The 26,112-nt window shown below is 35.9% G+C and overlaps 1 protein-coding gene across 2 annotated transcripts in view; it reads left to right on the top strand.

Moving 5' to 3' along the window:
- Positions 1 to 254: 254 nt before the first annotated feature.
- The window catches only part of LOC139139737 (ephrin-B2-like), a 46,592-nt gene continuing 20,734 nt past the window's right edge, over positions 255 to 26,112 (top strand). Inside the window, exon 1 of one of the 2 annotated variants that reach the window (XM_070708602.1) lies at positions 255 to 988. In XM_070708602.1, coding sequence (XP_070564703.1) covers positions 894 to 988 — 95 coding nt within the window. In that variant the 5' untranslated portion in view covers positions 255 to 893. The remainder of the gene's footprint in view (positions 989 to 26,112) is intronic. The other variant, XM_070708603.1, reaches the window with a different exon arrangement.

The raw sequence follows: 26,112 nt of genomic DNA, 5'->3' as shown, positions 1-26,112 counted from the left end.
CTATTAGCTGTAGCGGAACACACAGCATCGTACGCAGGATTGAAATTGATTGAAGGAAATAGTGAAATGTGAAAATTGACACGATCAAATGCACAAGGATGGCAGATAATTGACGTAACTCATGTTGCATGTATCTTTGAACCTCCGTGGTAGTCATAAAGATGAAGTGTGGATATACATCTCAATGCGATGATTGGTGAGGGCGATATCATCCTTTACGTCACCCCAAGAATACTGTCTTCTCGGCTGACCTGCTAAGACTTTACCTGTCCAGAGACCAGACCTTCTGAGTGGTGAACGAGTGAGTGAAAGAGGCAACACAGCTGTTCAACAAATTTTATTTCAATTTCATCCTTGACGGTGGAGCTGGAGGCCGTGTAGAGGAAAACTGGGAATTATCTCTGAAGTTAGATTAGATCACTACGAGGCAGTAAGCTCAAGTCAAGTTCGCAACAGAACGAGACATCTAGACATAGACGGTTAGCCACAGTCCCTGCAAGCCTACTTTCGGCGTGCCAGTTCTCTCCGTGATAGATAGATATCAATCGCTATCAATCGACAGGCGATATCTTCCTCAACTAAAGAAAATATCGCCGCTAAGGATGACAAGGACTCCAGTAGCTGGTGTGTTAACGACACTTGTGATATTAATATAGGACTGGCGCCGAGGACCAAGCCTTGAAAGTACCCGGCATCCCTCGCGTTCAAGTGGGCGTGACTATTTTGTTAATTGACTGGAAGAAATGATACATTGAAGAGGGCATTGTCGGTTATAGTCTCACGGTACAAGAGTCGTTCCCGAGTGAAGCCTTCGCGGATCGAATTTGTCTGCTGCTGCGGACTCCTGTTTCATCCGAGCACTACCAGAATTCATATAGAAGTGTTGTGGATTTATGATGTTGGTACCGGTGATATTGCTTTTGCTCGCCATATGTGCGCAATACGTGTGTTCGGTGCGACTTGACCCGATACCATGGGATTCGTCCAAGTAAGTGTTGTGAGTACAGAGTAGACTGGATCGAGTCTTCACAATACACCATACCATTGTGTTTGCTCACACCATTCTACTGGTTTCGATTTTCAGACCATTTTCTCAGAGTGTTTAAGGTCACACCGGGCGCATTAATTAAAAATAACACACGAGCTGTGTCTGTCAAGTAGACGCTCCACATAAAAATGATAGCCTCCCATATTTTCGCACCGGCTTGCGTTTTATGTTATTTATTTTACCGATAAACTTCGGCATTGCCGAAAACGGGAAACCGATTGCGATTATACCATCTAATAACCCAAACATTATTTTATTTAATATATTGTCTATGTACTTTGAGACCTTGTTTAAAGATAATGATTTACACTACTGTTCACACTATTTAAAAGCGTGAAACAGTTAACGGTAGATAACTGTATGCAATGTTTTAAGATTTCAATTGGCGAGTTAGTGGACACAAATTTCAGAATATTCTGAATATTGTGCATTTGTGGTGCAAGACGCGCGGATATGTGTTCACTAACACTGCAGTGAAAGTACCGATGTGACTTTGCTTGAGTTGTTCAATAATATGACAATATAGGACTTCATACGGAGAGAGATGACGCCTCGGAATATTCACGAATTTTATGTCCTTGCTTTGCGGTATAGTCGTAGCATTCGGTATCTGGTCGGACTTCCCCAGCGCCGTAATGTCACAGAAAGTACACTGGTTTAGACAACCCACCATCGTAGATCTAAATATATTGGGTATATACATCGTATTACTAAAATTTCTATTCTTTCGTATCGTAGAACTGTATACACTAATCAACCTGTAGAAAGGTTACTGTAGATAATTTACGAAGATATGACAAGAACATGATTATATCGGAATATCAAACTAACATTTATTCATTTCAATTTTGTTCATGATACTGACGCAGAGTCATTGGTTGTGAGTGATCTACGTTCGTAAGTCTTCCGCCAGAAAAAAAATGTATATAGAATAGGCCTATCTTTGAAAAAATAATCTAAAGATACTGACATTTCTCAAACTAGACGGCCATGTCGAAACAAATACAACCTACATATATAACATATCTCCGCTCTCTTACAAGCGTAAACGTTTGTTCATACAATTTTGCACAGAAATGACCGTGTCTAAATAGCGGCGAAATCGACCCATTCAAAATTTACTTTTCTAAAACGTTCCAAGGCAGAACTGATGATTAACGTAGGCCAAATTATATAGTTTTATGACATCCGGACATACTGACTTTTTCCCCCGGAAATGTTTTTTAACAGTAATATGTGAAATGTGTCCAAATATACACCAAGTTTAATGTTTAATTCTTTGCTAGAAGGAAGGAAGTGAGACATTGTTAACCACCAAATTTTGAACTTGAAGTAGAACATGACACGTGTAATATTGATAGGATCAATTGCACAAGACTTTACCAGTTGATGTTTTCATTGTGTAGTTGCGATTAGTCATTAATTCAATGCAAGGTTAACCAGTTAAAGAGTAAAAAGTTGGTTTTAATTTTTGACTTCTTAACAATTTACAGCTACTTTTTGAAAGTATCTTTCAACTTTTTCCAACAGCAAGAACATGGATATACAATTAAGATAACTGTAGGTTTTACAACTGTTTCAAAACAGTAATAACTCTTCATACATTTTTCTATTGTGATGATTTTTAGTTCCTCACCAAAGCAATGTCTCTCTTATCAAAATTTACACTTTTTGAAATTATTCTATTCCAATTATTCCATTGGGTACAAATATCACTACATCATCTCTCTACACTGCACACAAACACAACTAAACATCATGGCAATGAAATGATCATTATAAAACCAAACCTAAAGTTCATTGGTCCTTAGATACCTTTAGCTGACTGTTATAAGTTCTATTTGGACCTCAACCTTAAAAGAGCTAAATATCATCTAGACCGTCACAAACACATTGTCATTTTATGAAATAGATTAATTCTCAAATGATGAAACTGTACTACGGAAATTCATTAAATATTGACCAGACGGATGTGTTCAACATGTGTTGGGCATTTCCAGACAAGTGATTGCAGACTATTTTGGATTGTTTCAGTGTGGAATTAAGGACAGAAACTTATGAAATGTTTTATTGGATAAACACTATTTGGAAAGCATTTTTGTAAGGAAAAAATAGAGAATTTCATCATTAACTTGCTGAATTTGAAAGAATTTTAACTATTACAATGATTGTAGTTGAACTTTGCTATCACTACAGAATAGGACAATAAAATGAGAATGGAATTTTACTGCTGTTTTTCACATATAAAATCACAAATATTGAACATTGTATGAAAAATTTATAACTTTCCATGCATCAGATAGATGTGCTGTAATGTATTTGATAGGATATTGTGTGATAGACACCTCAATATGAGTAACTAATGCATGGCAGTAATTTCCTGTCATTTGAAGAAATCTGATCTACTTGGCAGTTCCTACTGTTTATATCCTGTCTCGGTACTGTAACTTTCTGCCAGGAAATTGTATGTTGGTTAGACTTTTTGGCTTGTGAATCACTGTGTAATTTTTAACACTTGAAAGTCATTATGGCGGAACAATATTGTGGAAGACACAACCGCCGTGATTCTCAATGCCAACTGATTATTTTCTGTTGTCAGATTTCATGAATGATTCTCACATTTCACCATAAGTTTTAGTCTGCTGATGGTGTAAATTCAGTCTTTCAATTTCATTCTGCTTGGCTTGGAGGCCATTTTCAAGAATGTTGATTCTAGCCAACCCAGAATATACAACCTTGAAAAAACATCATGCAAGGAAGATTTACATGCTAGGTCCTATCAGCAATGTTTCTTGTCTGGTGTGTTTTTTCGGCGGCAAAGAAAGTAATGAAGGCATTGTGGCTAGACTTTGTTCAAAGCTGAGATTTGGATTATGCAGATTTTCTTTGTTACTCTGAAATGCAGCTAGGTATAGAGATGACTGTGATTTGCATCTTAAGAAAAGACAAAACATTTGCTCTATCCTGCAAGTTATAATCTGTAATGACTCACAAGATTTGGATATTCACATGAAAGTCTGATACTACTTAACAAATGCAAATCCGACAGTCTTGTGAAATACCATACAGTTGTGTTAGCATGTCAATTACACGTATAAAACCATTGTATTTGGAAGAATGTTTGTGACAATTTTGCATGTAACTCTGTTGATCAGTTTCTGGACCTGACTTAGTGTAATATGTCACATTCCTGGAACAAATAATTCTGCTATGTGTTCATCAGAAACATGGAATTTAGTATGTTACACATGATATAATATTGTTTTTGTCATGGATTTCTAGAGTTCAATGATTTAAACATTTGACTACCTTTAGTGCTAGAAGTAACATTTTGTGCATCAATTTTCAATTAGATAAATAGGTATGGTGTATGGATGACCCAGGGGATGACCATGTGTGATTTCCATGTGGATGTCCAGACACAAAGTCTGTAAACAGAAATACACTATACAAGGAATAATCAATGTTCCGGTCAACATGCTCTCTGACAAGTACTGCTGGACCCTGTCATCATGAAATATTTCCACTAGCTTAAGCATACAGTAGATATTATTGTGAGGTATTGGATATTTCTTTCTGTAGAGACAGTACAGTCAAAGATGAGCAACTAAACAGTTCTAGATTATATATCCGGTGAGTTTGTATCATTGAACAAAGTCCTGACTTTCAGTGTCAGGCACTCACACAGACCAAGCCGTCTTTGGCTTGCAGCACAAAATGTTCTAAAACCCAGATCAGTTTTCTGTGTATTAAGGAAGAACTCCCACCTGGTTAATGTTTATATTTTGTAAAGTGTGACACTGAACACCTCAGCTACATATTACTAACATCAGTAGACCTTCAAAGTGGATATGCAAGACTGACTTTAAACAGATGACAAACATACTAGCGTACTTGTTATTCTGTAAAATCTTAGCAACGTGTTTTGCTTCACTTCACCTAGTTTTCATTTCCAAACACATATACACAACAAAACTAACTTTTATTGAAAAGGACGTTTTTGAAAATAATATACCTACAAATGTGTAAACAGATAGATAAACTTTCAGAAATAGCTGTACTGGTGTCAGCGTCTCCGGTGACAAATCAATATAGGTGAAGGGTACAATCAGGAAAAGTAAGTCATTCAACATCATTTTGAATTTACTAATTGTGATGAATCAGTCTAATCATTGTCAGGCTTTGAAATCATTAATTTTGATACAACTCTCTTACAAATCAGAATATAAGACAGTGTTGTGATGTAGCTGCAAGGACTGCTAATGAATCCATCCATAAATGCATGAGTTGAAGTGCCAGCCAGGGTAGAGACTGTAGCCTGCAGATCATATGACTCATTCTCTCTTGTATATTCCGTTACACCTTCAGAGAAATCTGGAAGAACCAAATGCAGACTAGAGAGTGCTAAAGCTTTGTTTGATGTTTGCTGATTCTGCATAACAGTTTATCTCCAGTAAATCAACACATGCATGAATAATTAGCAATAGAAACAACAGGTGAAATTGATTATAAACAACTTTATGCAATAATAACATGTCACTGTCTCTTTTAATCATTGAATATCTAGCATATTAATACTCATTTGGTTTTGTTGTTAAGCATCAGCAAAAACATTTTGAGATGCAGTATGTGTCTTCTGCATCCAGAAGGTGGCTATGTCAATTGATTTACTTCAAACTACCCCATTGAGGCCTCATACAGTCTGTCCCTATTACAAAAAAGGAATGGATATTTACTGATTTAAATAAATGAACAAGTCAGTCTAAAATTAATTGTGAGGTAGCCTATATGTCAGCTTTAAATCAGAAAATTACAAAAGGGTTTTTAGCTCGTGTTTGGTATGCCTATAAATACCAAAAAGAGCCTATATGGTGAGTCAGTGGCGTCTGTATGTATCTGTGTGTATGTATTTATGTATGTATGTATGTATGTATGTATGTATGTATGTATGTATGTGTAGATGTATGTGTAGATGTATGTTTAAATTATGACAAATTATCAATGAAAGCCATCTTTCAGGGAAAATTTCAGCCAGCACATCAGGGCATGGTCAGTGGAGTAAAGCTGGCAAGTGTAACATGAGTCAAGACTATGTAGAAATCAAAAGGGCAATTAGTCTTCAATTCAGTGTTTCCTTTTTTTGAATTGATGTTTACTTGAAATGATTCTGAAGGCAGTGGTTAATATTTAGATGTATGGCTGAATTAAAGTGGTACGGCAGGGTATTGCTGATAAGATGATAGAGGTGGTTATTCTGAAAGCAATATACATGGAAATACACAATAAAATGAATTCTCAAGTCATAAGTCAAGTGAAAAGATCTGTACTGAAGCATGTCAACAGTTGACTTTTTGAAAGGTGTCTTTTCATATGATATCACAAACCAGTGCCTGGTAGAATGTACTGTCATCAGTACCCACATACTTTCTATTGTTGACCCAGTCAGCATTATGTAGTGGTCAGGCTAGGCAATTTACCGGTGCAAATTTCTAGCTATTAGTCATGTGCAAAACACTTGAGCAGAAGGCAATAATACAAATGTTGTTTTGTTAGCTTGAATTTCAGTCTGGTTTCATCGTGGGTTTTGTTTATCAGACTTTTTCAATACATTGTCTAGGTTGGTTTCTTAGTAGAATAAAACAAATCCACCTTGTGTGAAAAAGTACCTACATTTTTGTGAAGGTGCTCTTTTTGCAGCTTTCATTCACCTATACGCACTAATATAACATTAGCAAGGGAATAATCAGTGTGTTTTCTTTAGTGTCTGCAAAGTATTCTTTCAACTTGATGTTTATATGGCTATTGCAAACCTCAACTAAAGCATTCTTTATGGTTGACTATTGGAGAGACATAAACCATGAATAGGTGCAATTATAGCCTACTCCAGTCACTATACACTATCAAGGGGTATAGAGACGCCCAAATCAGTGCATGGTGCTGTTAATTCATGACAGTCACAGTCGACTACTGTGTGGAACACTTCATGTTACTGTGCAGTCTCAACTGATTTTTTAGCCTTTCATTTCTAGAATCCTAACACAGTTATTCTTTCAGATGTACCTATCCTTTGAAACATTGCTACTAAGGTTATTCGTACGACCCTGAATTCACTACATAAAGCTTCTTTCAGGAGAAGTTGCCCGGTGCGGCTGGTGATTAAATTTTACAGCCAAGTCAAACCTTTTTTCAGTTGAAGTGCATTCATCATCTTGAATACAAAACTATGCATGGACTTGTAACATCGTGTACATGTACAATCTGTCACTCTGTCAGAAATATTACATTGCATGTATCTTGCAAATGAACTATCAAGTCTGTTTTTTTCACTGGGTTATTTGCAGACATTGGTGTACACTTTGATTTGAAGCATTCAAATTAGTACAGTTGTACTTTGTGTTTTTGAGAGATGCCTAGCTTTACATCAAAATTCACAAACTGTACATTGTAATTGTTTCATAAGTAAGCTGAGGGAGGCAGTTTGGTTATGAAACATAATAGTGTTGCTACAAGACATTCATTTGTATTTTAAAATTCAAGATGTCACATAGGAACCATGTGTTAGTGTTGTCAGACTAACATAGACTATAATTGTAACAGTACAACCATAGACAGTATTCTCTACTGTCTATGGTTCAACGTAGTGTTCCATTGTTTGTTCTTACTTTCTACTGGGAATTGTGAGGCTCTAACTTGTTTTGTGCTGTGTGTAGTGAGTTGGTGCTACTATAGGAGGGCTTAGTGGAAAATCAGCTCTCTGTTCAGTTTGATGTAAACCATATGTCTACATGTCTTGATGTATCTGAAGTTACATTGAAGTCAAGATCACAGATCAAGAATTACATGTAATATATGTACCGGTACTGTAAAGAAATACATGTACTGCAAAGAACAACTATTTCCTAGCTTTGTGTAACTTTGTTTGTATGACGCCATGGATGCATTTTTGCCCTTCATCACAACAAAAATTAAGTACATGTAACTATATTTTTGTCTGTAGTGACATTTCTTTCATGGTGGTTAGTGCACGCATAGCTATAATTCTGTACAACACAGCCATCTTTGAAAATTCTCTGAAGTTTTGCATATAATTACAAAGCTCTTCCATTTTGACCACCAAACTGACTAAAGTGCTAGAGTACTTTCAATGTTTGTCCAATTACTAGCAGCTCTTTGCTCTACCATACACACCTAGCTTTAGCTGATTATTCCAGTCACTTCTTTTCCATTCAGTTCTTGGTCAGTTTGCAAAAAGACGGTACTCTGATGCGCAAGCTTTGAGGGATTTCAAGAATACAAATGTTTATATTTACGGCCAGTGAAAGGGATGGAAAGCATTGAAGTATATTCATGGCATGCATTTGAGGTAGTTTAAGCAATTCCAACCATAACAATAGACATGAATAGTGTCTTTAAGATGGGGACTGTACTGTGCCCACACCTGCAGTTTTGGTAAATACATAATACAACAGTCAATTTGAAACTCACCAACCATCAACCCAGTGTAAGTTGCTCTAAAGCCATGGACCATATATGTTCCTATGTGTTTTGTTACTGTTATACAGTCTGTGAAGAGATTAATCATTTTAGTGTCTTACTGTAAGGTATTTCATTTCATAAAATCTTCAGTGTGCAGTAAGTCCTTGGCTTATGCTTGTAAACAACTAAAATGCTATAGAGGATAATAATTTCACCTTCTGCAAAGCTTGGTTGTATTTCATCTAATTCAAATAGCTTCAACTCTTTGTGTCATCTTTTGCATGTAGCGGTTTTGGAAGTGAACAAGAGTATAGACACTGAAAGGAGCCCTTCTCTGTCACACATTTTAGTGTAGGTTAATAATAGTGTTCATTCACGCACAAGTTCTGTAAATGTGAAGCAAGGAAGTCATTATAGTCAAGCCATAGAGGAGAAATTTATCACTAGGTCTGATGCAACAAACAAAATTGTCTTTGACTTTCACACATCTCTGGTTGCTATGTTATCACTAGGTGTTGTTGTGGAATTTTAAAATCAACATTCATCACACAGATTTCTACTTTCACTGTTAATATACAAACATACACACCTACTCTTTCTACATTGTTCAACAGCCACAAACTAATTAGTTTCAGCCTCAATTACATGTAAATGTTGGACAACATTGAAGTTTAATTTTTCAACTAATTTTGGAAAAGAAAAAGTAAGATATGGCAGTGTGTTAATGATATCATTGTTGTGTAATTTTGCGTTTACTTTGTCCAATACTGCACTGGTCACTGTTCAAATGCTTTGCAGTTTTATTTTACAATGTTTATGACCCAGTTTGCTGTTCACTACCTGCATATCACATCTTTCAAAAAACCAGTACAGGAGAACATGAAATCTACCATGACAGATTTAGTCAGATTTTTGTGAAACTGCTTTTCTCACACAATATTCATCAAAACATACAGAGTTTTGTGCAGTGAAACAAGCTGTTTTTTAATGAGAATGGAAATGGATGCATAAGGGCTTAGAGAAAGCTTTGCTGTATTAAATTAGTATATGACATTAAAAAAATGAAGATAATTGGAAAGTTTTACTCAGTGCAATGATTTAGTAGGTCACAATAAATCTATAACCTAACATCAGAGCTACAGAACTGCATGTCAGTGTATCCTTCCTTTCACAAACACTTCTTTCTTCTCAAGCTTTTCTGAGTCTGTCCAAAATTGCACAGTCAAAGTTGACCAAATAAAACAGGCCATTTGCGTACACTGTAAGGTTTAAAGTGAATTAAAATCATATTAGTTCAGGCAGATTTTGCCAAATTATTTTATTTTATGAATATAATGATAGTGAAATCCATATTGAAGACTTGATACACTCATGCAATACAGACCTATGATAATCTACAACATCTTCAGTGACTTTTAAAGGGTTGTGCATGACACAATCCCTCTTGCACAATATCACTTTTTTGCAAATATTAATGTTATCCCCAAATTGATATATTGGTGGTATTTACTTTTTGTGTGATAGTCATAAGTTAGATGAGAAAGATGTGTAATATTTTGCAAATGTATGCAAATCATCATAATTCTTGGCATCCATTTTGAACATTTCAAAAACAAATAATTCCTTTCTGGCAAGGTCAAATTAAATTTTCACACTTTATTCTTGAGATACTATACAATAAAGCTCTTTTTTTGTTTGGCAATAAAGTACTTACAGTCAGAGTTAATGACTTAAATTTATTTTATTTTTACCTTGTAATACCGAAATTGAGGTTTATAGACAAAATATGTACCCTTTCCTGCCTGGTGTAAACTTTGGCTACCAAATGTATAGCATAAAGGGTGTTGTCATGTCATGTTGATAAGAAGTGATGCTTTTAGATAAAAAATTGCCAGCAACATGCAATGAACCGCAAGGTGTTGCTGGTTCTTGCAAGGAGTAGCTTACTTGAGCAGTATTTTCATTTCCTGTCAATGTTGTATTGATTTCAAATATTACTATTCTGAAAGAATAGTACACCATGGAACAGGATTTTCACTGGACAATAAAAAATGAAAGCATGAACCAGCAAAATATTTTATGCAATTTCTTATATGTTTTTATCCATAGCATTGATGTATTTGTACTATGGAAAAACCAAAAAAAAAAGACATAACTGTTAAACAATAATGCCTTTCATGTGATGAATTTTTGACCCTGATACAGAATATCTGTATGGGAATTTCTACTAACGTTTGTTATCATGGAATTTTCTCTCAAGTAAAGAAGACATAATAGGTCATTTCATGAAAAAAATTACCATTAATTAGATGCATCTTTGCTATCATCTGCTCAGTTTAATTTTTTTTCAAATTAATTAACTGAGTCATAAAAACTAGTCATATAGAAGGTAATTGGTAATTAGATAATATGACATGTATTTTAATACCCTGAAATTTGAGAAGAGGATAGCCTAGGCACTGACAAACACCCCTGAAATGTATTGACTAATTAATTTTAATGAGTTAATTGGGTAAATTGATTCAATTATTTCTATGATGACACAGTCAGTCAATATCCTAACATACAGAGTCATACAACCATCATTCCTTCTCTAATTCTAGACATCAAATTTTCTTTAAAAGCGAGATTTCTCATAATATCAGCCAACTTTACAGTTCATTCATTATTTGCGTATTATATTCTAACTTGACATAGTCCAGTCTAATGGTATAGGAACACAAATTTTATGAAAAAAACATTGACTATATTTTTATCCCGTGTGTATTATGTAATCTACTAATTTGTGTTCAAATTCTTAATAAGTGTTTTTTAGTCCCCACGGACACCGTCCGGGGGGACTTATAGGTTTGGTCATGTCCGTGCGTGTGTGCGTGCGTCCGTGCGTGCATGCGTGCGTGTGTGCGTCCGTCCGTCCGTCCGTTCACGCAGATATCTCAGAGATGCCTGAAGCGATTTCATTCAAACTTGGTACAAGGATTACTTCATATGTCATACAGATGCACGTCGATTTGTTTTGTGATACGATCCAATATGGCTGCCAGGCGGCCATTTTATTACGATTTTTTCATGTACAGAGCCATAATTCAGGCATGTTTCAACTGATTTTATTCAAAGTTGGTACAAGGACATTGACCAATGTCATAGATATGCACGTCGATTTGTTTTGTGATACGATCCAATATGGCCGCCGTGCGGCCATTTTGTTACGATTTTTTCATGTACAGAGTCATAACTCAGGCATATCTCAACCAATTTCATTCAAAATTGGTACAAGGACATTGACCTATGTCATACATATGCATGTCAATTTGTTTTTTGATACGATCCAATATGGCCGCCAGGCGGCCATTTTATTATGATTTTTTCATGTACAGAGCCTTAACTCAGGCATGTTTCTACAGATTTTATTCAAAGTTGGTACAAGGACATTGACCAATGTCATAGCTATGCACATCAATTTGTTTTGTGATACGATCCAATATGGCCGCCAGGCGGCCATTTTGTTATGATTGTTTCATGTACAGAGCCATAACTCAGGCATATCTCAACCAATTTCATTCAAAATTGGTACAAGGACATTGACCTATGTCATACATATGCGCATTGATTTGTTTTGTGATACAATCCAATATGGCCGCCAGCAGGCGGCCATTTTATTACGATTTTTTCATGTACAGAGTCATAACTCAGGCATGTTTCTACAGATTTTATTCAAAGTTGGTACAAGGACATTGACCAATGTCATAGCTATACACATCAATTTGTTTTGTGATACGATCCAATATGGCCGCCATGCGGCCATTTTGTTACGATTTTTTCATGTACAGAGCCATAACTCAGCCAGCAGGCGGCCATTTTATTACGATTTTTTCATGTACAGAGTCATAACTCAGGCATATCTCAACCATTTTATTCAAACTTGGTACAAGGATATTGACCTATGTCATACATATGCACATTGATTTGTTTGTGATTCGATCCAATATGGCCACCATGTGGCCATTTTATTACGATTTTTTCATCTCCTGAACTACAACTCAGACATGTATCAAGCGAATTTATTCAAAAGTATTTTTATCACAGACCTAATGAAGAGGACTCTATCCTCTCTGAGGACCTGTAATCAAAGCACCCATTAACAAGTGGGGACTGTGTCATCAACGATGACTTTTCATATTTACTTTGAAATGTGGCTTTTCAATATGGCAGAGAATTTTACATCCTATTACGTCTTAAATTGAAGATAATGTTCTATTTTTATTTCATAATTGATGGCAATGATGTCACTGTCATATACAGGAAATGCCGTTTCATAGGAATTGTTGATTTATTGCTGACTGGTCTAAAATTTATCTTCACAGTTCAGTTCACTGATATTTCTATATGCACAATGTTAGGCTATTTTTCTAAGTGTGACAAGCTGTTTTTAATGTTCATGGTAATATTTTCATGTGTTTACTGAACTTTATCTGCAAAATGAATTGAAGCATGTCTTGAGAATAGCTATGCAGTGGCTATGATGCATAAATATACTGCTTGACGCATTCTGGCTGAAATAGATGCACACTTTGTACATTTAGGAACAGCACCAATTGTATTACGACCACACAACTTTAAAATCCATTACAAGAGAGACTTTAGACATTTCCTACATTCTTTTCTTGTCCAGTTTATGTCTGGCACACCATGCTATTGTTCTACAAATTATGTCAATAGAGTCAAGTGAGTGTACTTAGTACAATCTTGCTAATTTGATAGTTGTGATATCATTGTAGGCATTTTTCATGTCTTTCTTACACAGTAGTCATTTCTCACATGTTAGACAGGATTAGAATGAAGATTAAGAAACATTCCACAAATAACATCCTATTTCTTCAAAGTATGCAAGTGTCGATAGCGAATTCTTTCATTGTTTTATGCGGCTCAAAAATTTCTATACAAAGTGGGCTATAGTATTGATTTGTAATGATCGCCACTTTCCTTCATGAAAAGGTGTCCTTAATCTGTTCTACAAGTTTTGTTTGTATGCATTTCTCTTTATCGGCCTTGGTATTTCTTCTTTGATATTTCAAAAATATTAGTCTGTGCCTATTCAGTAGGGCTGTTTTTGAATTAAAAAACACCTGATCATACAATGTACTATTATTGTGGGCATAGTTATTTGTGTAGCACGATGATAGATACATGTATATGAAATGCTGTTAGTAATGTCTCAGATACTCTCACAGCAAGTCAGAAACTGCTGAAGCAGAATTTATTGCAAGGCAAAGCTGTACAATAACCTGTTTGAAAGCAGCCAGCCAGTTGTATCTTGCAAGTAAAAGACACATTGACAAGAAAGGAAGAAACTATCAAAGGGAAATACCATTGAGTTTGGTTCAATCTGAGTCAGCTATTAGATATATGCTTGAACACATTACAATAAAGGCTGTATTAAATGGTGTTAAATAAGGTAGTTTTGGAGGCCACACCAATGAAAGAGTGGGTGTGGAAAATGAAACAGTAGCTATTCTCCTGGCAAAATTAAACTCTATGATGTATAATATTCTAAAGCACATTCAGCGTTGTCTTGTAAGACTTGAGGGGAGACACTATTATCTATTGCCAATGGCATCAGATCACAGCAAGCCGCCTTTATTCTTTTTCCTTTTTTTTGAAAATTCATTTTGAAATAAGGAACTCTATCATTGAATACATCAATGCATGCCCTAAGACATAGAATTAGTTGCCTGTAGCAGTTCATTTCATTCAGAAATGCCAAAAATCAAGCAATTATAAACTCCTAAAGTAGCTGGTTGTAAGAAATTAACATCATTACCAACCCTGTTGAAGAGAAGACAGCATTTTGAATGATAGGAAAATTGGGTAGTGCCAAAACTGCTACACTGGATGTAGTAATTCTCAAGAATTGTTTAGAAATGATTATGCGACCATTGTGATTGACAAGAAATGGTTTCTCATTTTCACTTTTGGAGTCCTATGAACCTAAGGTCTTTTGTCTTTTTAAAAGAAATGAACTAGCTAGACTGTTGGTTACTTCATCAATGTATTCAGATGGTAAATGTTCTGAGGGTTCCTAGGCCATTTTATCATTCTTTCCTTTGTTTACCAAAGCAATTATATCAGACAAGCTGTAAATGTCAAAGTAGGTCTTGAACTGTGCATGTGTACACATGCTGTGGCTGCCTCACCATATAGCAAAGACTCAGTCTATTTACCATGTATAGCTTTCACAGACCCACAGTGTACTGTGAAACCCAACGTATATCATGTACATGCAGTTTTATAGTGCCACAGTCATCAGGCTTATGTGTGCAGGACTATCTTACTCAAGTTATAATCTGTAGTATATCCTATGTAGTGAACTTTGCTATCCATCTGAAAACTCAGCAGTATGTCTTACCCAGTGCAATGCATGTATGACAAATACATGAACAACGCTGATGACTGTGGTTCTTTATAGGAAATAATAGTTTACATATTTCTGGAGGAAACATCAGATCAGAAATTGAAATGTATTTCCATTTTCCGGACAAATTTTCAAAAGTGAAATGCATATCACCTGGCAATTTGACAACAAATTTTGAATCTCATACTGATTTGTTTACATGTAAAATGAACACAGATGGGAAGAGACACAGTAACCGGAGAGAAAAGTGGTTCATTGATTTCATGGCCTGACCTTGTCCGGGCAAATATCATCAGGGTGCTATATCAAAAATTACCGCATCAATATAATACCAATGCACTGCCCCATAATGTTTGGAGGTACTTAAGGATATATCTTGGTTTTTTATTTCACTTTGTTAGATGTTAAGGAAGTAGGCATTATTTATCAACTTTCAGTAGCTAGTGAAAGTACATGCCAACTCAACTGTCAGTTTCCTTTGAAATTGTACATATGCTATTCAAATAGTAAAATTAGATTTATACCAATGCCTTGAAATTATGCTATATCATGAATTACAGTTTAATATTTACACTGACACACAGCATATAGTTACAATATATGAAGGCAAGACTGAGTACATATATATGGTTTCAGTAGGACTGTTTCTATGCACATTCTTAAACTGTATTGACTGTTTTCAATACACAGGCTGCAGTAGTATACCAGCTACAGCTGAATAGTGTTAAAGGCATACAGTAGTTATCTAAATGTCATAAATAGTGTACATGTTATTGGACCAAGTGATGCACCATTGAAAAGCTGTTACCTATTCTGATCACTGTATCTTTGTAGTGTCATGATACATTTGGTTTCTGAGTCATATATTAGGTTTTCATGGAAAATAATCCCTAAATAATGATGCAGTCTTTCATCATCAATCATATTGCCCTAGATAACTACATCATTCTATGTACAATAATAATGAAGTTGTGTACATCTTTACCATCATAACACTTGTATAGACTGTACCAATGCATTGACAAGTACCATCTATAGACAGTATTGGTACATAGACAGTACCAATGCATAGATAGGCTACCTGTGCATGTAGATAGATACCTGTACATAGACAGTACCAGTGTATAGACAGTACCAGTGTGTAGACAGTACCAGTGTGTAGACAGTACCAGTGTAGAGTGTGTCATATTGATAGAATTGTTCTAACAGACAGAATTTGATATCGTCCTCATTTCAACCCAACAGACATGATGTAAACTATAAAGACTCCATGGATTACCATTCTGCTAAATGGACTTTCTTCTTTATAAGGAAGAAAAGACATCAGCATTTCTTGAGGATTTGATGATGTACTATAAGTCTGATGTGATAAATTTTCATTATACGTTGGAAATAGCAACCACTTTCAATGCTGGAGCCATTTGCAACTGATGGTAACACACCTGGGTAACACACCTGGGTAACACACCAGTGAAAGTTACGCATTGAGTGAGTTGTGTCCATTTGCACTTGTCAATCCAATCTTGAAGTGGCAGATGACCATACCATCTGTTCAGGTTGGTAGATTTTACACCAAATTGTGTAAATTAATCGGAATTTAACCGAAAGTGTACTACGATTTTGCACTTTCTGTGCAGTTAACACCTTTATATTTCATCCCATAGCCATGTCAGGGTGAAATACACCTAAGATAGTTTTGTAATGTTTACACTTGAGTGATCTTGCCTTAAGTCTAAGACCGGAAAGACAGCATGGCCTGCACCTTGTTACACTCCAGTTCACCCTGTGGGGGTAATTTTAAAGCACTCACAAGCATCTAATCCTCTACTCTGGTAGCTGTCTTGCAATTGGGCTATTTACCAATACATGAACATTTTCATTAATGGTTTTGTGATGGAAAGTGATGAAAAAATAGGATGCATTGTGGAATTAGAAATCAGGAGCTGAATGAATCCAAAGGAATGGTTGCCACTCGTCTAATTGCTAAGACTGAATACAATTGGATTTCTAATTCTAATAAGGCTTGACAAGCCAAGAAATAAAAGTCATGTTAATTCATCTATTGGTTCACTGGTACAAAACTGTATTGTCTCTCATGAGAAATAGAAAACCTATTAAATGTTTTAAGTGGTCATATATTTCATTAGCAGGAACCAGCGGCACTTATTCGGTCTTTACAGATGCCACCACTGAGACTAACAATACATCAGACCCAACATATGCCAGATTTAAGAAGTATCTGTGGCTCTATGGTTGACTGCTGTGTTGAAAGCAGCTGGTTTTGACTTGAAGGTCTCTTTGGTGAAAGCCCAGCCACTGTTAAAATAAAGACAGTATTATAAAGAATTAAACTTAATCAGCTTAGTCATTGAATTTGTATGTCAAATAAAGCATTCAGTTGACAAGCAGCCTCACCACTGTCGTCAGCAAGGATTTTCTTTCCAAAAACAATGGTGACTTTGAAAACAACCAGTGTGGGCTGTAAATGCTATTTCAACCGCATGGTTAACAACAGAAATAATCCCCAGAACAGACTTTTATATGTCATGTTTTGTGCAAGAAATTGAAACTTTTCCTGTTGAAAGGGTGTATTTTTGTTTATCATTGCTTTTCCCTCAAAAAAGAACTGTAAGACATTATTTTGATTGTTATACGTCATTTGTATTAAAGTACGTCACTTATTTAAATCTTTCCTAATGGCATTCTCTTCCTGTGAGCCCAAGACAAAAACAACCTGGAGCTGTATGTAGTGAAGTGTGCAAAAGCTGTCTTTAATGGTATTCAATCCATTGTTTTACTTGTTTTGTTCAAAACCTGAATGAAAAGGGAGATTGTGGCTTCGTAATTAGCATACAAACAAGGCTAAAGAATGGCTTTATTGGAAGATTAAAGGCAAGTGATTTCCAAAGCTGAGATTCTTTCAGAGTTAGTAAACCGTGCATTTATTTAATACATGCATATAGTCTTTCTTTCCAGGGACTTTGGATGTATCTGGAAGTGTAATTGCTGGGTGCATGGAAGGTTTTGGAAAAACAGTGAATTGTCCTAGATATTGGAACTCACTCTCCTTTTCACAATGATATGAATTCAATTCTCAGACATCAAGGTGGATTTCTCAAATTATTTTTCACTTCTCACTGAGAGTCTGCTTCTGTGCATCATTTCTAAGACTGTCTTTGATTTCACTCACTTTTAATCATAAAACAATTTTCACCCCATCATCCTGGCTGGCATACAACCTATGCAAATCAGTCTCTTTTTACCAATATTGGTATGGCTTACACCTTTCAATGTCAAGGGAAAGTCATTTCATTGATTTAATGCCAGTTTTGTCTCATGGCAATATATGTAACAACACCGACAGTCATGTGATGTTTTTCAACCAATCGGGACTCAAGGCAATAAACATGAATGATTTTAAGAGATTTCTTAAAACTTTTTGTTTGTAGGTGTGAAAGCCTAAGCAGTGTAAAGTATATCAGAGATTGAAGGTTGCACAGAATGAAACTACACCAAAGAACTGTGAGAAGTATAACACTATATCCCCAAGCAAGGTTTATATTTACAACTTTGTTACAGTGTATGGTTACTGAAAATGCCATCACAGCAAATGAACTGATCAAGGTGTTCACATGTTGTACACTTCTATCCACTTGAATGAAGTTGAGGAGTTGAGTTTTAGCTATAGTAAACGCCAGGATGTAATTATCCCAGCTGGTACATGTAGATTGTCACCATACTGATGTGTTGCAGCCATTGTTAGGTTTGTTCAGTCTTCATTATAAATTCAAACTGTAGTTTTGTGATCAAAAAGGGCTGGATAGCAATTTTTTGACCTAAAGAATTCAGCCTTCAGGAAGATGACATATCTATGTAATCTGGTGTCTTATCATAAAAATGCTAAATATAGTGTTTCACTTTATAGTTAGTTGTCCATTTTGTTTGAAATTTGCAATGGATAATTAATTTACCCTACCAAGTGTTTGTATGTGAAAAATAAGCAGGGACAGCCAACTAAAGCTGCTATAAAGTGGGAAAATTTTACTGGTCTGCTGAACAGCAACTTTGAAAAACCCTTTGGGTGGCCAGGAGAACATGATTCTGTCTTTGTAAATTAAGGTTTATTTGCTGATGGGGAGAGCAAAATCATGTGGTTGGAGGGTTGGAAGAAGGCATTAGGAGGTTTTGTAGTGGAAAGAGGGTCAGCTTGAAGTTTCCTAAATGGAGATAGAGGAATACAAATGGGCAGGGAGGGGACTGTCAAAAGTTATATAACAAGCGAGAACAAGTCATCCTTTTGAAATATGTTTGACTCCTCACACTCACTTTATATGATTCAAACAATCCTGCTATGAAGAGTGTGCAGTTTAGCAACTTTCTTATATCATAGGAGCAAGGTTGATGTAAATCTCTATACACATGGCCTGACACGATCCATGGATGATTTCAGTATTAGTCTGCACAAAAAATTCAATCTGATTTATCAATAAATGAATTTTGGCACATATTTACTGATGTAAATTGCCATAAGGTATAGCTTTGAAAAAAGAATACATGGAGTTGAATGATAAAATCCATGAGTATTCCTCTTTTTACAGTCAGTAGGATTTCGTAAAGTTCACAGCATGTGTTGAAATGCTGCATTGAGTTATCTGTGAGGTCATAGTTCATTTCAAGTCAAGGGATACAATTTCCCAGCATGCACAAGTCAAGGGATAGAATTTCCCAGCATGATGATATTGCCTTCTAGTAATTAGGTTCAAGGAATTGCACCTTTGGTTTTTCTAGTGTCAGTTTCAAAATAAACAGTATATCAGAGACTGTCATCTTTAACAGTCATCATTAAAACTTCAAATAATATTCTATTCTGTCTCTTCCAAGACTTTTTGAATATTTAGAGATTATTTATATTAACATAATTGTCTGGTCCTAGGCATTTTGGATGGAAGAACAATAACTAGGTAATCTAATGATGTTGATAAAATTCGTCATTAACATTTTAATGTATTGATGCCATTAAGTGATTTTTGGATTCTAGATGTTTGTTATAATCACACAGGCACGTACATTGATTCAAAATTGATCTGCTGGTCAGAACTGTTGAATATCAAACTATAAATTGGTTGTTATTCATCAACCTATCAGGGAAATCTTCATACCATAATGCATCATTCATCTGCACGGTTTGAGGTCAATGACTTTCCATAATGGTTTATGATTTAATAGTTTAAAGACAGGATATTATCATCAATTTTGTAGTGAAGACGTACAGACATTTTAGATGTATATTTCCTTTCAGAATTGTCAAGACTTTTTTTAAACAGACTGACACAACATTATGATGTCATCTGTGTTGTGAATGTAATTACCGATGTGTGTGTGTGTGTGTGGTTGTTCAGAGGCAAAGCTTGGTGACCTATTAAAAACAAGTCCTTGAATACATGCCAGTTTCTTCAGGGTGATAATTTACAGATTTAATGATAGTTTGTTGGGTACTGACACAAATTGCTGGCCGGAAATCATGCATGTCTGCATGCATGCAGGCAAGTCACTAGCAAGCCTACAGATCTGATTCCTGTGGAACGTAACCCACATGTCTAGATTTAGGAATAGTAACATTGTCAAAGTACCATAATCACTGCGGTGCATGATTTCATCAGAGTGTTGACAGCTATAGAATGTTTTTTATCCTAATATGTTCTGTGTATGGTATCAGTATTCACCAATATGTCAATTAGTTTAGTCTCTCTATATCATTTATGTCATGCTCTGTAGACTTCAAAACAAAACTACCAGTGGTAGTTTCTCGAGTTCTGAAGAGACTTACAAATACTAGACTGTGTGGTAAATTTGAATGACTATTCATATTTGAACTCAGGTCAATTGTATGAAGTTTGATGTGGTTTGAAAAATGTGATATACAGGAAATGTCTTTCAGCGGTAAGTAGGAATTTACTGTAAATTGTGTTCCCTGCATTTATGCCAACTGATAATACAAAATGTGTGCTTTCATACTTCATAGTATGAATAAGGACCAGGCATAGCCTGGTAAAAAGTTAAAACAGAAGTCAGCATGAAGATTGATCTTAGAATTAATCACAGTCCCTCTATTGGATAGAGGGACTGTGAATTAATCTTTATGTCTGTTGGGCAATCTTCATGGACATGGTAGCAGTAATTTAAAGGCATGTGTTGGCACCAGATTGTCTCACCAGAAAATTTACCAACCTTATCACAATTTCAATGGAAAACAAATGGCTATCACACCTCTGTAATCCTCTTACAGACTAGAACAAAGGCGATCCCAGGGATCACGAGCAGTGCCTTTAATAATCGCTACAAATATAACAAGAAAGGTGCTTTGCACAGACATATGATTGGCCTCCATGGTGGATTGTGGCAAAGTGTTGCCGCTCTATATTAGGATTTGTCTAGTCTATGAAAACCTAAGCCCCTAGCTTATCCCCTTATTGACCTGCATTCCAGGGTTGTCTAGTTTCAAATTGGTCATTGAAATGAAAGTGTATCAAAAGTAAATTTGATGTAAAGGTGCTAAGAGGTTCTTGTTAGTGATTCACTAATCACCAACTCAAACATTTCGTGTTTCCACTTTCTGAAAGTTACCGAGAAGGAGTATGCTATAAACAAATTTAGTGTGTTTAGTCTAGGGAGTGTAAACAGGCTAGGACCAGTTCTTGTTTTCTAACAATGGTGGAGAAAATTAATTGTACTCTTGACAGATTGTGGAGTTAGGCCTGACCACTAAACTCATTCAGCTATGTTTGGATGGTGCTTCCAGTGCTGTTGGTTTGAAACTCTGTTTGCTCAGACTCTAAACAAGCCACAGCTCACAGTGTAAGCATAAATTGCTGGGAATAAAATAGTTGAAGAGGAGAGAGAGTGAGAAGAGACAGGGACCAAGCGTGCTGAGATAATTACTATAGTCTTTGATTTTATTGTCAAGCATATGCTATTGATCATGTAATGACGATGTCTCACCTCAGCATAATTTGTGATGGTGTCAAGTTGCCATGAAAGACTCAACCCAGACAGCTAACCGCCCCTTTCATGCAATGGTGACAGCGACAATGGATAGCACCTTTGACCAACCCATTGTCCAAACCAAGTAAAGAAACTTTTGTTGGTTTTATTGACTTTAACAAAGTGTATTTAATTACATACAGGTGGGCCCTCCCTTGGTAGTCGTCACTATTTTGCAGGCAATGTTAGTACTGTGAAGAACACTTACAGCACATAAAAAAACTCAGTATCATTGACTTCGGGATTTTTTGTGTGATGTCAATAATGAACAGGAAGCAAATCTATGGTGATATCAATGTGAAATTTCAGTGTGAAACCAATGAAATCGTTAAGAATTTATAGAAGTGAATATTCCATTATGGTAATGATAGTGCAAATCAAAAATTGTAGAGGATGTACAAAAATCAAGTGAAGTACTATATTGCATTCAAACTTTACAGTTTTGAAAATCATGAATGTAAATCAATGAAAAACATTAAAAATACTTTATTAAAATAGGGTGAAATGAAAAACTCTATGTGTGAATTTGTATAAGTCAGCTCTGACTTAATTGGCAATGCAGAACAAAAGATTGACAGTGAGTGATGAGCAGTGTCTACCATTGTCAAGTTGTCACCAATTTATGACTGTTGAATTAAAGAGGAAGACTGTTTTCATGGCCTGGTTTGTGTGTTCTTTGTGTTGGATTTCTGTGTATAGAACACACAGGGGGAACTGCTTTCTTTCAAGGTCAAGACAGCTTTAGCCCTAATCCTAATAAAACTGTCTCTGTATTCATTTATTAGCTCTTGCTCCCATCACACCTATACGACCCGCTGCATTACAATTTTACTGTCAAAATCTTTTTGTTTGAAGGTAGTGATGATATCTGAAGATAGGAATATATTTTGTCCAAACAAAATGAGGAGAGAAAATATGACCATAGGACTTGCAGTTGCATTGCGCCACACAGCTGGTGTTTTCTTCAATTCAAATGATGGAAAAACATTATTGTAGCTTTGTTTGCAATTTATATAAAATTGAGCTGCCTTTGATGTGCTAGTGGAGTATAATATCTAGGATGTTTGTGTATGTGTGATGGGTACAGTGATTAGGATTCAGACCTGGCTTGCTTAGTTTGGTGCGTTGAAGCAGTAAATATTGTCCTATTACCTATGTAGATGGACTAACGACTAATAAGAGAAAATCTCAAAAACTTGTAGAAACCAGCATTAAATCTACATAAAGAATGTGTTTCATAATTCTACATTTTTAACGGTCTGGTATGCCCTAATGAACAAAGGCTTTGTGTTGTGAATTTTGTGGACAAAGTGTGCAACTCAGTCATGTAAATAAATGCACAATAATTTGCACAATGCATCATGTGGAATTATTATAAGGACAAAAGCTGTTCCATAAAGAATGTTACTTGACAGAGTAACTCTGAAAGAAGGTATTTAGAGAGGAATTTCTCATCTCTTGGTGAAATGAAGTGGAAATGTAGCATAGAAATCTTGCTGTATATGGCTTGGTTTTCAAGATGAGTGAATTTTCAATTTATCCAGGGTCACTAGGTTAGCTTGGTAGCGTTGGGTCAAGTAAATATATTTTGTTGATACTCAGCAGACAAGAGAGATTTTCAAACAATTATAAAGTAGAGCTGAAAGACAGATTCTGAAGCTATGTATGTACATGAAAGAAATGAAAAATGTGAAAGCTGGCTCTTGTTTGCAACAAAACTGTCCACACAGACCCATATTGTAGAACTTAAAAAAATCACATATTCTTACAGTAGCACATGGTTGATGAGAAATTCATGCTAGTAAAAGATCTAGAACAGAGAAAATCTGTACATCCAAGTTGAAACTCTCAACCTTTTTTGACATTTTTTGTTTTCCGAAGTGTTGCCGTGTAGCCGTAAAGAAAAAGTCATTCACACCTTGAACCTCCCCTCTGTGATAAAAGTAAAGGAAAGTTTTTGTAGACCTACAGAGGAGGAAATGCATTAGCCATGCCAAATACAGCCACAGTCCTGTGATAAAGCCCACTTATTGTGTTTACTCTGTTCACAGGACGCATTGTACGTTGTTTGTCAGGACCAAGATAAAGGCTCTACCATATTCAATGCAAATTACTACACACAGCCTGTGTTGGTAACACAGCAGAATTGCAAAATTTTGAGACATATTTCCATTTTCTGATGCAATAACACATGGACCTAAAATGTTCAGAAAGGCACAATGCCTTAGGTAGGATAGTGGTCATAGGCACTGCTATAATTTTCATATGAAATATAATACTTGTAGTTGTATTGCATGAATTTAAACTGAATTATATTACCATGCCCTGTCCATTGCATTTTAACAGTTGAGGCCATCATTCTTCGGTGGGGCAAGTTGGTAATTACCTACCAATTTAGCCAGCCATATACAAACTTCCCAAGCCAAATTCTGTTTTCCTATCTGGAGCAGCAAGATGAGATCTAAACAAACACAGCAATTAATGAGATTTTAACGCCAGCAATGGTGATCTGATAACTTGGATGTCCCATTTTCATGTAGGTTCATGAAAAGGGGACTGGATTTGGGAATAAAACTACAAGGAATAAAACACGATCTCAAGAGATCATATCGTGCCTTGTCTTCTTTTTGATAAATATTACACATAACTAGGTTTGAAAAAGCTGTATGAAGTAGCATCATTACAGAACATGATATTTTGTACAAAAGTTTGAGATCACCTCATGTACACTGATCTTTACATGCCCGTGAATATGAATAATAAGATTTACAACTCAAAGTATCGTAACTTTACAGCTCAAAACGTAAATCATAATCAATCACAAAATAAATGAGCACTTGCAGGTCAAGTTGAGATACTTTTTTCTGAAAACATCTCCGGATTTGCCCATTTTTTACAGCGTGCGTGACAGTGCGTCGCGTATTGCTCAGTTTCTAGGGCCCAGTTGTTATTCGCTCCGGAAATTTTCGCAAATTTTGACGGTTTTCTTGGGTTCGCTGATATTATAATGGAGGAAAGCCAAAAATTAACGGGCTCGGCAAGCCTCGCCCGTTAATTTTTGGCTTTCCTCTAGCCCTTGCCCACAAATAAACGTTAATGGTCAGCGCGTCGCCCGTTATTTCTGTAGTATACAGTATAAAAGGGATTTTGCGAAAACTCATGCAATGCTATAATTTTGTATTTATAAGTTTAATATATCAATAATATCCTAAGATTGTTTATGTGTTTGAACAATTTTGTACTGTGCATTGCACAGTTGGAAAAACTTGTTGTGGTCTGTCCTTATGTGTATAAATATACATCAGTTCAATCAACTTGCAAAACTTGAAATCATGTTAGCATTAATGTCCTGATATTAACACACTTCAAGAATGTAATGGAAGTCAGATCTTTGTAATAATGTTAAAAGAATGTTCATTAAGATGACTTGTGTAACCTTTGAAACCACATCTGAGTGAGGATGACCAATAACTGATAAGATGACACTAGGGTATTGAATCTGTATAAATAGAACAGGAAAATCAGTAAGAATGTCTATCATTTACTGAATTGTTAGTAGGTGAACAGTGTCAGATGGCACGTCACCAAATGTAGTCATTGCCTATGAGGGGTAACTCTCATATAGTGTAATGAAATTAATATTTTTACTGTGAAATGTTTGATCACAGGACGTTAAAAAATGATAATGGTATCAAGAATTTATTGTTAGTCCCCCCGGACGGACGTCATGTCCGTCCGTCCGTCCGTCCGTCCGTCCGTCCGTCCGTCCGTTCACGCAGATATCTCAGAGAGGCCTGGGGCGATTTCGTTCAAACTTGGTACAAGGATAGTACCCTACCTCATACAGATGCACGTCGATTTGTTTCACAATGCGATCAAATTTGGCTGTGTTAAAGGACTTTTTAGTTTTCACCTCCATAGACTCCCATGTATAGACGCCCATGTATAAGGCCAAAAAAAATAAAAATTTAGTTTCTCATCATATTCATATTGCAAAAAGGAAGCAGTGACACAGTTTTTAGTCCCCACAGATAAAGTCCAGGGGGCTTATAGATTGGGTCATGTCCGTCAATGAGTCCATCCGTTCATGCAGATATCTCAGACACTTTGACAAAATATCACGTGACCTTGGTGA

The sequence above is a fragment of the Ptychodera flava genome, chromosome 9 (assembly GCF_041260155.1).
Source record: "Ptychodera flava strain L36383 chromosome 9, AS_Pfla_20210202, whole genome shotgun sequence".
Taxonomy (NCBI): Eukaryota; Metazoa; Hemichordata; class Enteropneusta; family Ptychoderidae; genus Ptychodera; species Ptychodera flava.
The sequence above is the reverse complement of the archived record's forward strand: the minus strand, read 5'-3'. Positions and strand labels throughout refer to the sequence as shown.